The sequence below is a fragment of the Falco rusticolus genome, chromosome 8, assembly GCF_015220075.1.
Source record: "Falco rusticolus isolate bFalRus1 chromosome 8, bFalRus1.pri, whole genome shotgun sequence".
Lineage (NCBI taxonomy): Eukaryota > Metazoa > Chordata > Aves > Falconiformes > Falconidae > Falco > Falco rusticolus.
Genome location: NC_051194.1, coordinates 20,630,772 through 20,643,620, shown reverse-complemented (window position 1 = coordinate 20,643,620; position 12,849 = coordinate 20,630,772). Strand labels below are relative to the sequence as shown.

Here is a 12,849-nt window from a genome sequence, read left to right as displayed (position 1 = left end):
ATTTTGGTCACGGAGCCACCCTTCACCAAATGTCTCCTTGTTATCTTTCTGCTCTGAGTCTTGCTAGGCAGGAGAAGAAGTTCTCTCTCTATTCAAGATGTTGGCAGTCCTTGGGTTTCAGTACGGTGAAATGGGTCCCTTTGGTTTCCTTCTCTGCTCTTACCAAAACCTCCCACCCTTTTGTGTTTTTCTTCTCTCTCATTGGCAGTGTGTTGGTAATGGTTGGTGAGATGCAGCCTGCTGAGTTCTGCAGCTGTCAGTCAGGTTGCAGATATTTCAGTGGTTGGCCATCAGTGTAAGATGTTGCTTTTCCCACTCTCTGGAGCCGAGGTTGACATTCACAAAATGTCCTTGGCTTTCACGTCTCCCTCTTGCTTCCGCTGTGATAGCAGTACATAATGGAGCACTACGCACTGTTTAGTGGTTTCAAAGCTTTTAGAGAACCATAGTAGTTTCTTTCTTGACAGAAATCACTGTTAATTGTAAGGTAAAATGTCTCTCAGAGCCAGCTGGCCTGTCCTGAAAGTGTTTCTTTTCCAGAAGAAGCAACCACGAATTCTACAGGTGAGTTTCTTGTACCTAAAGAGGCTGTGTTTGAGATACTGTACTTTTGTTCCCGTTCAGCCGTGGTACCTTCATGTTGGGTCAACCAAATGTGTCCTGGATCGTAATGCCTATAGGTTTGGACAGCAAAGCACCGCCACCTGCTTTTCTTCCTGCTTCTGCTGCTTGCAGGAACAGCATGAGCTGATGGCAGAAGGACAGATGGGGAGGACCCCAGTGCGTTTCTGGGAGTGGATGTGTTTAGCATAGATGGGATTTCATATCCAAACCTCTGTGGTCTTCCCTTCGTGGCGTTTGTTTGGCTGAGTGACGCATGGCTCACATTAATGATGGAGTTCATGGGTACCAAGGTTCTTGGAGTGTTGTTCTGGCAGTGCGTGCCTGCCTGCAAGAAGAGGCAAGGGCTTGACACGTGGTGAGCAGCTGGAAAAAAAAAATAGCTCTTCATCGGGGTGCAGGGAGAGTGCTTGGGAGCTGTGGTTGTGCCATGCTTTTTCAGCCTTCTTGGAGGATTGTTTGCTGGGCTGGATTTCCCGAAGGGAAGACTGCCCTGGATTTCCTGAACTCTTTGGAGCCTGTTTCATGGAGGTCTGAGGACCTGGGCCTTGGGCTTTTGTCTCTGATGGCGGTGGATTCTGTTCTGATGTGGCAGAGCTGTTCTTTGCCATGTGATGGCCTTGCTGTGTTGTTCGCTGGATCCTTGAGAGGACTGTATGAAAGGAAGAAGCAAGCATGTAAGATAGAAGGAAGAGAAAGAATGGAAAGAAGGAAGAGATGGTATGGGAGATGACCAGCATCACCGCCGTTATCTCTGCATGCCGAATGGAGGTGAGGAGCTCGGCATCCTGGGTGCTCCAAGGCGCTGTGCAAGGCTTGATGAAAGGTGGTGAGGAAGAGGAATGGGAGCTCATGCCTGAGAGGGCATGTCCGTGCTGCATGGGGTGAGGGTGATGTAGTCATCTAGAAAAGATGTTTGTGAAGGAGCCAAGGAAGAGACAAAGAGAGGACAGGGACGAGAAGGTGGAAGAAGAGCAGGAAGGAAGGAAAGATGTAGAGAAAGTGAAGGAAACGAGAACGAAGCAAGCAACAGAGAGAAAGAAGATAAAGGATGATAAGATGGATGAGTTTATTAGCATGCCGATCGCTCTGGATTGCTGGACACAGAAAGGCGGGGAGGGAGATAAAGGGAGAGATAACGAAAGGAGGAAAGAGTGGAAGAGAGAAAGAGAGGAATTAATGAAGGAAGACGACAAAGACGAGAATGATGAGGTAACCATAAAGCAGATGACCAGGGCGCGCCGATGTTATATTGTATGAGTATAGTAGAAGGAAGGTGAAAGAGAAGGAAGGAAACTATGGGAGTAAAAGGCAAGGAAGAAGGGAAGGGCTGATGAGAAGATGTCCAGCACAGGACGACATCACCTGTAGACGCTGCACGGCTTCGGTCCTTAACAGCCTCCGCCTTGGTTAGTGTCCCTCTCTCCGGCACCGGTGGCCGGTAATTAGCGCTGATGGCCCGCAATTAGCGCTGATGGCCCCGGCATTGAGGGTCTCCAGCGGCGGTGAGGGGACTGGCGATGTGCCACGTGGGGTAAAGGAGGGGGCATGGTGGAAAAAGAAGGGAAAGGGGAGTAAAGGAAAGGGCACGGAAGGCAAGAACGAAAAGGATAAGGGAGAGAAGGAGGAGGCGGAAGAGGCGGAAGGAGAAAAGAGCAGAAAGAGAAGAAAGAACGAGGCAAGAGAAGGGAAGAAAAGGAATTGTGGGAAGAAAGAAGGGGACCGTACGAAATGAAGCGGCAGAAAGAGGAGGAAGAGGAGGAAGGCAGGCATGCAAGCCAAAGGCAGGCAGTGAGGAGAAGGACAGCAAGAGGAAGAGGCGGGAGGAGCAGCCGAGCGAGCGGGGAGGTGGCCGGCGCGGGTCCGCGGTCGCTGTCGGGGAGCGTGCGAGGCGGCGGAGCAGCACACGGTGTCGCTGCAGGCTCAGGAACGGCGGCGGAGCGGCGCGTCGGCTCCGCCCCGGTGCGGCGGAGAGCCCGGCTGTGAGCGCGGGGGGGGCGGCGCGGCGCGGCGCGGTGCGGTCAGCAGAGCCGGCGCGTCCGGGCGGCGGCGGGGAGCCGTGCGGGGCCCGTGCGGGAAGGGCGGCGGGAGCGATGGGCGTGTGGTGGGCGCCCGCGGTGCGGGTGCTGGTGCTGCAGGCGGCCTGGGCGCTGGGCGGCGGGCAGGTGCGCTACTCGGTGCCGGAGGAAGCCAAGGCCGGGACGGTGGTGGGCCGCCTGGCGCAGGACCTGGGCCTGGAGGCGGGCGAGGCGGAGGCGCGGCGGCTGCGGCTGGTGGCGCAGGGCCGGCGGGCGAGCGTGGAGGTGAGCGGGGCGAGCGGGGCGCTGGTGGTGAGCTCGCGGCTGGACCGGGAGGAGCTGTGCGGGAAGAGCGCGCCGTGCGCCCTGCGCCTGGAGGTGCTGGTGGAGCGGCCGCTGCGCGTCTTCCACGTGGAGCTGGAGGTCACCGACATCAACGACAACGCCCCGCTCTTCCCCGCCGCCCGCAAAAACCTCAGTTTATCGGAGAACTCCCCTCCTGGGTCCCGGTTCCCGCTGGAGGGCGCGTCGGATGCAGATACCGGAGCCAACGCGCAGCTCTCCTATGCGCTCAGCCCCAACGAGCACTTCGCCTTGGATTTGCAAAAAGCCGATGAGGACGGTGAGTCCCTGTTCCTGGCACTCAGGAAACCGCTGGACCGCGAGTCGGTGGCTGTGCACCGTCTGGTGCTGACGGCGAGTGACGGGGGCCGGCCGCCGCTGACGGGCACGGTGGAGCTGGTGATTTCGGTGCTGGACGTGAACGACAACACACCCCAGTTCAACCAGTCGGTGTATAAAGTGCAGCTGCCGGAAAACACTGAAAGCGGAACTTCAGTGATCAAGCTGAACGCCGTCGATTTGGACGAGGGTACGAACAGGAACGTCTGGTATTATCTCCGGACTCTGTTCCCTCAAGATGGAACAGAGGTTTTCGGGATCGACAGAAACAGCGGAGAGATCCATGTTAGAGGTGACTTAGACTTTGAGGATGTTGCTCTGTATCGCCTGCAAGTGGATGCGACAGATCAGGGCAACCCTCCGCTGTCGGGTCACTGCAAGGTGGTGGTAGAGGTGCTGGACGTGAACGACAACGCGCCGGAGGTGTGGGTGACGTCGCTGTCGGTGCCGGTGCCGGAGGACGCGGCGGTGGGGACGGTGGTGGCGCTGCTGAGCGTGTCGGACCGGGACTCGGGGGCGAACGGTCGCGTGCGGTGCGCGGTGTGGCCGGCGTCGCCGTTCGGGCTGGTGGCGACGTTCGCGGGCTCGTACTCGCTGGTGCTGCGGGAGGCGCTGGACCGGGAGCGGGTGGCGGAGTACGAGGTGGAGGTGCGGGCGGAGGACGGCGGGGCGCCGCCGCTGCGCGCCAGCCGCGGGGTGCGCGTGCCGGTGTCGGACGTGAACGACAACGCGCCGGCGTTCGCGCAGGCCGTGTACACGGTGCTGGCGCGGGAGAACAACGCGGCGGGCGCGGAGCTGGCGCGGCTGTGGGCGCGGGACCCGGACGAGGCGGGCAACGGGCGCGTGAGCTACTCGGTGGCGGAGGGCGGCGGCGGCGCGGTGTCGGGCGGGGTGTGGCGGTCGGCGTCGAGCTACGTGTCGGTGGACGCGGAGAGCGGTCGGCTGTGGGCGCTGCAGCCGCTGGACTACGAGGAGCTGCAGGTGCTGCAGTTCGAGGTGCGGGCGGTGGACGCGGGGGAGCCGCCGCTGTGCGGCAACGCGACGGTGCAGCTCTTCGTGGTGGACGAGAACGACAACGCGCCGGCGCTGCTGCCTCCTGCCGGCGGCGGGCCGGGCCCCGGGGCCGCGGGCGAGGCGGCGTCGGGGCCGGGCTCGGGGGCGCTGTGGGCGTGGGCGGCGTGGGGGGCGCCGGCGGGGCAGGTGGTGGCGAAGATCCGCGCGGTGGACGCGGACTCGGGCTACAACGCGTGGCTGCGCTACGAGCTGTGGGAGCCGCGGGGGAAGGGCCCGTTCCGCGTGGGGCTGTACAGCGGCGAGGTGAGCACGGCGCGGGCGCTGGAGGAGGCGGACGGCCCGCGGCAGCGGCTGGTCATCGTGGTGCGGGACCACGGGGAGCCGGCGCGCTCGGTCACGGCCACGCTGAGCGTGTCGCTGGTGGAGGGCACCGAGGCGGCGCTGGCGGCCGCGGGCTCGTCGGGGCCGGGGCCGGGGCTGCGTGCGGCGGCGGGCGCGGAGGGCGACGCGGCGTCGGCGGCGTCGGCGTCGACGAACGTGTGGCTGGTGGTGGCCATCTGCGCGGTGTCGAGCCTGTTCCTGCTGGCCGTGGTGCTGTACGGGGCGTCGCGGTGGGCGCCGCGGGCGGCCGTGCTGTCGGGGCCCGGGCCGGCGACGCTGGTGTGCGCCAGCGAGGTGGGGAGCTGGTCGTACTCGCAGCGCCAGAGCCGGAGCCTGTGCGTGACGGACGGCGCGGGCAAGAGCGACCTGATGGTTTTCAGCCCCAACTTCCCGCCGCCGCCCGGCCCCGCGGCGAAGGAGACGCAGCCGGAGCCGCCCGCTCTGCTGGACACGGTCAGTGCCCCCCCCTTCCCCGCCCCTTCCCGCGACGCCCCTGCCCCTCTGTCGCCCTTGTCGCCCGCCCCCCTGGCCGGCGGTGGCGGTGGCCGGGCTCAGCCCCCAGTGCCTGAGCGCAATCGGTACTAGGCGGTCTTTACTCTGTAACTTCGGACTGCAGTTTTCACTGCTGTTTTCTTAGTTCTGTAATTTTTACACCCCTACAGGTTTTTTTATGCCTCTTTTTGCTTTTCCTGAGGGTTAGAACTGCTTGGAGTCGTTCTGCAGCCCTTTTCTATAGTGTCACGTCCTCGGTGCTAGTAGCTTCACATGAACATTTACTCTTTTATATGTGTCTGTGGTGTGACAGGGTAGGTTGCTCTTTTCGTTAGCACCTCGTATCTTTTTGTAGAGAAGCCTTACTTGAATAAGGAGATGAGAACAGAAGTTGTGGTTTAAAGGATGTGTGGAACTCTCCAGTCCAAACTCATCCTCACAAGTGGACATCTTGCTGTTGGGTGGGTTTTCTTGCTGTGTTATCCCATCTAGTTTTTTCATGTCTTTATTCCCTGTCATACTTCATAGTACTTCATAGTACATTCTTCTGCTTTGAAGCTCTCTGTTGAATTCCCTTATATTTTTATATTTTTTAACATGAAAAAATGCTCATCAAACAGAAGCTGTCTTAAATCTTTGTTTATCCTGCTGTCCACCTCTGAAACTTGTCCTGGTGTCCTGTCTTCTTCTCACTGTCTTGAGAAGGGGCGGACCTACAATAAATATTCAACGTGTTGGTGAACCTTCTGTTTCCACTAAGCTCGATGAAATGAAGTTTTTTTCTGTGGTTTCACAGTCTTACCCTTTTGATTGGCACAAGAATGGAGCTGATACATTGATGTCACTGTCTTCCCTCTGCCAAATGCATCATTTCAGAGTCAGTCATTGTCTCTGTTGAAGCTGCATTTTTTCCCTCACTTGCTCAGTTTTGCAGTGTGCTGTATGGAAAGTCTTTTGCCATTTTCCCACCTAGTTCTTCGAGGTCATCAACTCTTTCTGCAGTTAGTCCCACAGACCTGTATTTGAACTCTGCTCGGTAGGGTAATGTTTCCTGTAGCCTTTGTTACATCACTCTCCATTACTTTTTTTGTGATGTTTTAATGAGTTATTAAATGGTGTGGCTCCTGGCAAAGATCTCTGACCGACTGCAGTGTTGACCTTATGATGTTGCTGATATTATCAGGTTTAGTTTTCGTGCCATCTGTGTAGTTAATCACAACTCTAAGTGCCTCTTTCACCCTTTTTTCATTTTGTATCGACTGTCTTCAGTTTTGTGCGTTTTCCTATCTTGCACGAAGGACAGTTGTAGTGAACTCTTTGCTTTTGCCTGCTGTGAAGTGCTGGTTTCCATTCTTTCCTTAATCAGAAGTCTGTCCTTCTTTTTTATATTCCTTTGAAAGGGAGATCCTGCAAGGTCTCACAGTTGGTACTCCATGTTCTCTCTTCACCTGGTGTGGTATATATTTTTTTTTTTGTTTGTGAAGTTCTACAGAATTACTATGGACATGGAAAAGATAGTAGAAGCATTTCATGTTGCCTCGTTCTGAGTATGATGTAAATGTAGTTTCTAACACAAAGTACTTAACAGCAGAAGAGCATGAACCAAGGTAGGTGTGAAAATCGTGCAGCCACAGTGCTATATTAGGCAAGATGTGTTGCTAGAGGACTTCTTTTTAGTGGGCGAATATATTTGTAGAGGCACCTCACCTACAATTCCTGACTCTGCTACTTCTATGTACCTTGCAGTGGTAGGCTTTGCATTTCTTTCTTTTTCTCCACACCCCTCCCCCGCCCCTTCCTGAGCGTGCTTTTTAAAATAAACTGTTACTTCGTGTCTCATGTTGTATATGCTTTATGATGCTCATGTGACTATGAACTGGGATGACACCTGAAACTCCTGAGTCCCCTGTGGATAGCGTGGCTTAGCTTGCCTTTCTCAGGAGATATATCAGTAATTGTGAGCAAGAGTCATGCAACCAAATAGTGTTGACTATTTGATTTCAGACTTTTTTGGATCTTGCGATCACTGTGGTTCACCATCTTACAGTCACTTAAGATGAGGTTTACCTCGAGAGAATGCTGTGAGGCTTCAGGTGCAATTTCTGTTTCCATCTTCATAGAAGTTGAAAGAGAAATGCTGGCAATACAGGAGGGATCTGAGAGGCTGGACAAAACCTATTTGTTTTTCCAGCCCTGCTTCCCTGACATGGTGAATAGTGATCCTTGAGCTCGGCCCTGACAACGGAGACCTGGAAATAAATCAAGACAACTGTTAAAATAGCATCATGTGTGATTAAAGATGACCTGTCAACACACCTACCTAGATTTTTTTAGCATTTGGTATCTTAATTTTGTTTTGACATCCTGTTGCATCATTGATGCTTCTGTGGTAGAACCAGCAACTCACTACTGGGTGAAATCATCTGGTTTGTGTTGCTGCCTGGCCTGCATGACAGGGTAACAGCAAGTGCCTGTAGTTGTGTAGAGAAGGGTCCCTGATCTGTTTATGTCAGTGGATGGAGGTGGAGCCTGGGAACATGTAAGACTGTACCTTGCCAGAGCAGTGGTGCAACACTTTTGTTTTGGCTTCAGTTATATCATGGGTGGATGACTGTACCGTATGCTGCAGTGACTCATCTCCATCAGTAGTGGGAACATTGTTTTGCTGTCCTGTGAGTGCCTACCTGCCCCAAAAGGTAAGAAAGAACATGTCATTCATTGTGCAGGTATGAGTGAGGAATAAAACATACTAGAAATACTTTACCAAGACACAAAAAGACTACTAGAGTGCGCAGGTTCCCTGAGCTATTTCACCCTTCAGAGAGGATTTGTGCCATGTGAATTATGTTTAGACTGACACGTAGAGTTAGGGAGTCACTGATGAATTGAAAATCTTTGGAATTTGTATGCATCGATGGTTTCTCAGGTTGGACCTGTACTTCAAAAGGCAAAACCATTCTGGCCTCGCTCTATTATTTACTTTATCAAACCCAAGGAGAATGTGTGTGATTGCTCAGCAACATCACTGTGACAAAGTAATGAAAAAGTAGGAAATTTAGCAAATTGCTGCACTAGGCACAAGAAATTCTGTGTGAATCTATGTCTTCTGGAGACCCGAGTACTTTCCATGGATGGAAGATCAAATGATCTCTAGCGAATCTCAAGATCATCTCTAGTGAAAGCATCTGAACTCTCTTTGCAAAGAAAGAAATAAATTAAGAAACTGAGTTATTGCCTTCTCATCAACGTGTAAGGAAGAGGAAGTCAGAAGATCAGAAGTGGGGCAGGCTTTTTTTGGTGAAGACCTTGCCCAGGTGTGATTCCTGGATTAATGTAGGTATTTGGAAACGTTTTGGGAAATACATATTTACTAAAGTGCCTTTATGAGAGAGAAGGAAGAAGAGAAAAGTGAAGCGAAAGGAGAGAGAAGAGAGAGAAAAGCAAAGCAGAAGGGAGAGGAAAGAAAAGAAGGAGAGAGAGATAAGAGATATAAAAGCGAAATGAGAAGGGAAAGGAGAGAAGAGAGAAAAGGAAGAGGACACAGAAGACAGAGATAAGCAAAGCGAGATGGGAGAAAAGGGTGAAAAACGAAGCGAGGCACAGACAGGAGAGAAAAGAGAGAAGAGAGAGGAAAAAAACGGCGAGAGAAGAGAAGGGCCTACCACCGTTTCCGACGAAGGGGACTATTTTGAAGGGGAATGGCGGAGCCTGTCATTCGAGCGGGCGGAGCCATGGCCCGGCTTTCCAGCCGCGGAGCGCCGCTGCGGGCCGAGCTCGGACACCAGATGTCGCTGTTGGCTGCGAGTCGGCGGGAGGGCGGCAGCTCCGCCCCGAGCTGCTGTGACAGCTGCCGTTAGCGGGAGGCACGGTGCGGCGGAGAGCGGCTGCAGCGCCCCGCGCCTGCCGGGGAGGCCTTAAGGCGTGCAGCCGGGCGGCGGCGGGCAGCAGCGGGGCTCGTTCGGGAAGGGCGGCGGGCGCGATGGGCGTGTGGTGGGCGCCCGCGGTGCGGGTGCTGGTGCTGCAGGCGGCCTGGGCGCTGGGCGGCGGGCAGGTGCGCTACTCGGTGCCGGAGGAAGCCAAGGCCGGGACGGTGGTGGGCCGCCTGGCGCAGGACCTGGGCCTGGAGGCGGGCGAGGCGGAGGCGCGGCGGCTGCGGCTGGTGGCGCAGGGCCGGCGGGCGAGCGTGGAGGTGAGCGGGGCGAGCGGGGCGCTGGTGGTGAGCTCGCGGCTGGACCGGGAGGAGCTGTGCGGGAAGAGCGCGCCGTGCGCCCTGCGCCTGGAGGTGCTGGTGGAGCGGCCGCTGCGCGTCTTCCACGTGGAGCTGGAGGTCACCGACATCAACGACAACGCCCCGCTCTTCCCTGTCAACGAAGAAGCCCTTAACATCGCGGAATCTTCGGTGCCGGGGTCCCGGTTCCCGCTGGAGGGCGCGTCGGATGCAGATACCGGAGCCAACGCGCAGCTCTCCTATGCGCTCAGCCCCACCGAGCACTTCTCTCTTGAACATCAGGGGAATAAGGACCAGAGCGCGTCTCTGGCTCTTGTTTTAACGAAACCGCTGGACCGCGAGTCGGTGGCTGTGCACCGTCTGGTGCTGACGGCGAGTGATGGGGGCCGGCCGCCGCTGACGGGCACGGTGGAGCTGGTGATTTCGGTGCTGGACACCAACGACAACGCGCCCCAGTTCAACCAGTCGGTATATAAAGTGGAAGTCTTAGAGGGTTCAGAACCTGGTTCTGTGTTACTCACACTCAGTGCCACGGATTTGGACGAAGGGTTCAATAGTAATATTATGTATTTATTTGGTAGGCACGTCACGACAAAAGTTAAAGAAATGCTCACTATCGACGAAAACAGAGGAGAAATCAGACTTCGAGGAAAATTAGACTACGAAGAAATGGATACTTACGAGATAACGGTAGAAGCGAGAGACAAAGGCTCCCCCCCGCTGTCGGGTCACTGCAAGGTGGTGGTGGAGGTGCTGGACGTGAACGACAACGCGCCGGAGGTGTGGGTGACGTCGCTGTCGGTGCCGGTGCCGGAGGACGCGGCGGTGGGGACGGTGGTGGCGCTGCTGAGCGTGTCGGACCGGGACTCGGGGGCGAACGGTCGCGTGCGGTGCGCGGTGTGGCCGGCGTCGCCGTTCGGGCTGGTGGCGACGTTCGCGGGCTCGTACTCGCTGGTGCTGCGGGAGGCGCTGGACCGCGAGCGGGTGGCGGAGTACGAGGTGGAGGTGCGGGCGGAGGACGGCGGGGCGCCGCCGCTGCGCGCCAGCCGCGGGGTGCGCGTGCCGGTGTCGGACGTGAACGACAACGCGCCGGCGTTCGCGCAGGCCGTGTACACGGTGCTGGCGCGGGAGAACAACGCGGCGGGCGCGGAGCTGGCGCGGCTGTGGGCGCGGGACCCGGACGAGGCGGGCAACGGGCGCGTGAGCTACTCGGTGGCGGAGGGCGGCGGCGGCGCGGTGTCGGGCGGGGTGTGGCGGTCGGCGTCGAGCTACGTGTCGGTGGACGCGGAGAGCGGTCGGCTGTGGGCGCTGCAGCCGCTGGACTACGAGGAGCTGCAGGTGCTGCAGTTCGAGGTGCGGGCGGTGGACGCGGGGGAGCCGCCGCTGTGCGGCAACGCGACGGTGCAGCTCTTCGTGGTGGACGAGAACGACAACGCGCCGGCGCTGCTGCCTCCTGCCGGCGGCGGGCCGGGCCCCGGGGCCGCGGGCGAGGCGGCGTCGGGGCCGGGCTCGGGGGCGCTGTGGGCGTGGGCGGCGTGGGGGGCGCCGGCGGGGCAGGTGGTGGCGAAGATCCGCGCGGTGGACGCGGACTCGGGCTACAACGCGTGGCTGCGCTACGAGCTGTGGGAGCCGCGGGGGAAGGGCCCGTTCCGCGTGGGGCTGTACAGCGGCGAGGTGAGCACGGCGCGGGCGCTGGAGGAGGCGGACGGCCCGCGGCAGCGGCTGGTCATCGTGGTGCGGGACCACGGGGAGCCGGCGCGCTCGGTCACGGCCACGCTGAGCGTGTCGCTGGTGGAGGGCGCCGAGGCGGCGCTGGCGGCCGCGGGCTCGTCGGGGCCGGGGCCGGGGCTGCGTGCGGCGGCGGGCGCGGAGGGCGACGCGGCGTCGGCGGCGTCGGCGTCGACGAACGTGTGGCTGGTGGTGGCCATCTGCGCGGTGTCGAGCCTGTTCCTGCTGGCCGTGGTGCTGTACGGGGCGTCGCGGTGGGCGCCGCGGGCGGCCGTGCTGTCGGGGCCCGGGCCGGCGACGCTGGTGTGCGCCAGCGAGGTGGGGAGCTGGTCGTACTCGCAGCGCCAGAGCCGGAGCCTGTGCGTGACGGACGGCGCGGGCAAGAGCGACCTGATGGTTTTCAGCCCCAACTTCCCGCCGCCGCCCGGCCCCGCATCAGAAAGCGGTTGTGCCGGGAAGGAGCCGTCTGTCTCCCTATTTGCTTCTGGCATGGTAAGTGCATTCGGAAGTGTTTCCCCCCTCTCTCTTTGGTAGTTGTGTTTTCCTGATTCTTGTCACGGATCATCTATTTATTAATGCGCCTTTTTTTAATAATGTGGTTATGATTGTTCAAGGAAGCCTTAGTCTTTTACCTCTGTTTGATCTAGCCATGTTAGACTCGTGTGTGCGCCCTAGGAATTTAATTGTTTGAATACCTGGATGCCTCACAAAATTTTCATATCTCCTTTTCTTTGTTCTTGCGTAGGACGTTATGGTTAAACTCATTCTTAGCGTTGTAAGATACTACCCTTGCACACACTTAGCCTCAAGTGGCATTAGTAGGTGTTGACGGATCTGTTATTTCCCTTTTTTTAGTGTCACAAAACTCGTGAAAACAGCCGGGGTGTATCCAGGAGTTTTGTAGCTCCCTCAGGAAGACTGTAATTAGGGTACTACGTATCTCTGAAACGAGGTGTGGTTAAGTTTGTTTTGTTGACTACCGTGTTCATGTGCGCAAAATCTTGCTCGGGTTTTATTGATTGAGTAGCTCGCCTATTGGTGGGTGTCGCCAGTTATCAGAAACTGAAAGACGTGATGTGACAGTATGGGGTGTGGTGAGGAGAAACGTTAGCGGAGGTCAGGAATACTGTTCTGCCTCTGGAAGTCCGGTGAAAGTGTGGGGGAAAGTGGAGTGAGATACAGGATGCTTCATGGAAAAGTTTATAACTGTTTGAGGGAGGATCCCTCCTCGATGTCATTGTGCTTCTCTGTGACCCGGTCCCTCTCTCTTTGTAGTGTTGTCGCGTCCGTTCTACCCCATCCACCCCAGAAACGTGTTGTGGAAAGTCGGTGAGAGTCGAGAGAGGGAGGAAGAGGGTTTAAGGGAAAAATAGAAGGCAGAGCTTCTATATGAAGTATTGAATAGTCTAAATATGGTACGTTTAAAACTTTTGGTTCTCCCAACAGTAGAGTAGAAGGAGCAGGGAAACAGAAGTTCAGCTGGAAAGGGGATTTCGATACTGGTTTCCACACTGATTTCCCTATGTGGGGAGTGGTTGCTTACTTGCCCCGCTGTTTTAACAGCGTTATTGAAGGAACTGATCCTGTCCATGCACTGATGGCTTTGAGTCGACTTTCTTTTCACCGAGATCAGCTCCAGAGCACTCTTTGAGATGAGCTGTTAGGGTCACGTTTAGAGTTCCTTGT

The 12,849-nt window shown here is 56.9% G+C and overlaps 1 protein-coding gene across 5 annotated transcripts in view; it reads left to right on the top strand.

Moving 5' to 3' along the window:
* The first annotated feature begins 2,298 nt into the window (after positions 1 to 2,298).
* Positions 2,299 to 12,849, top strand: part of LOC119152920 (protocadherin alpha-C2-like) — a 97,424-nt gene continuing 86,873 nt past the window's right edge. For 3 of the 5 annotated variants that reach the window (XR_005105980.1, XM_037398718.1, XM_037398714.1), the window contains exon 1: positions 2,299 to 5,168. Coding sequence is in view for 3 of the 5 variants with exons in the window: in XM_037398718.1 (XP_037254615.1) it covers positions 2,715 to 5,168 (2,454 nt within the window). In the remaining 2 variants the exon portion in view is untranslated. Of the gene's footprint in view, positions 5,169 to 5,321; positions 11,656 to 12,849 lie in introns of those variants that run through there. The other 2 variants (XR_005105981.1, XM_037398713.1) reach the window with 2 other exon arrangements.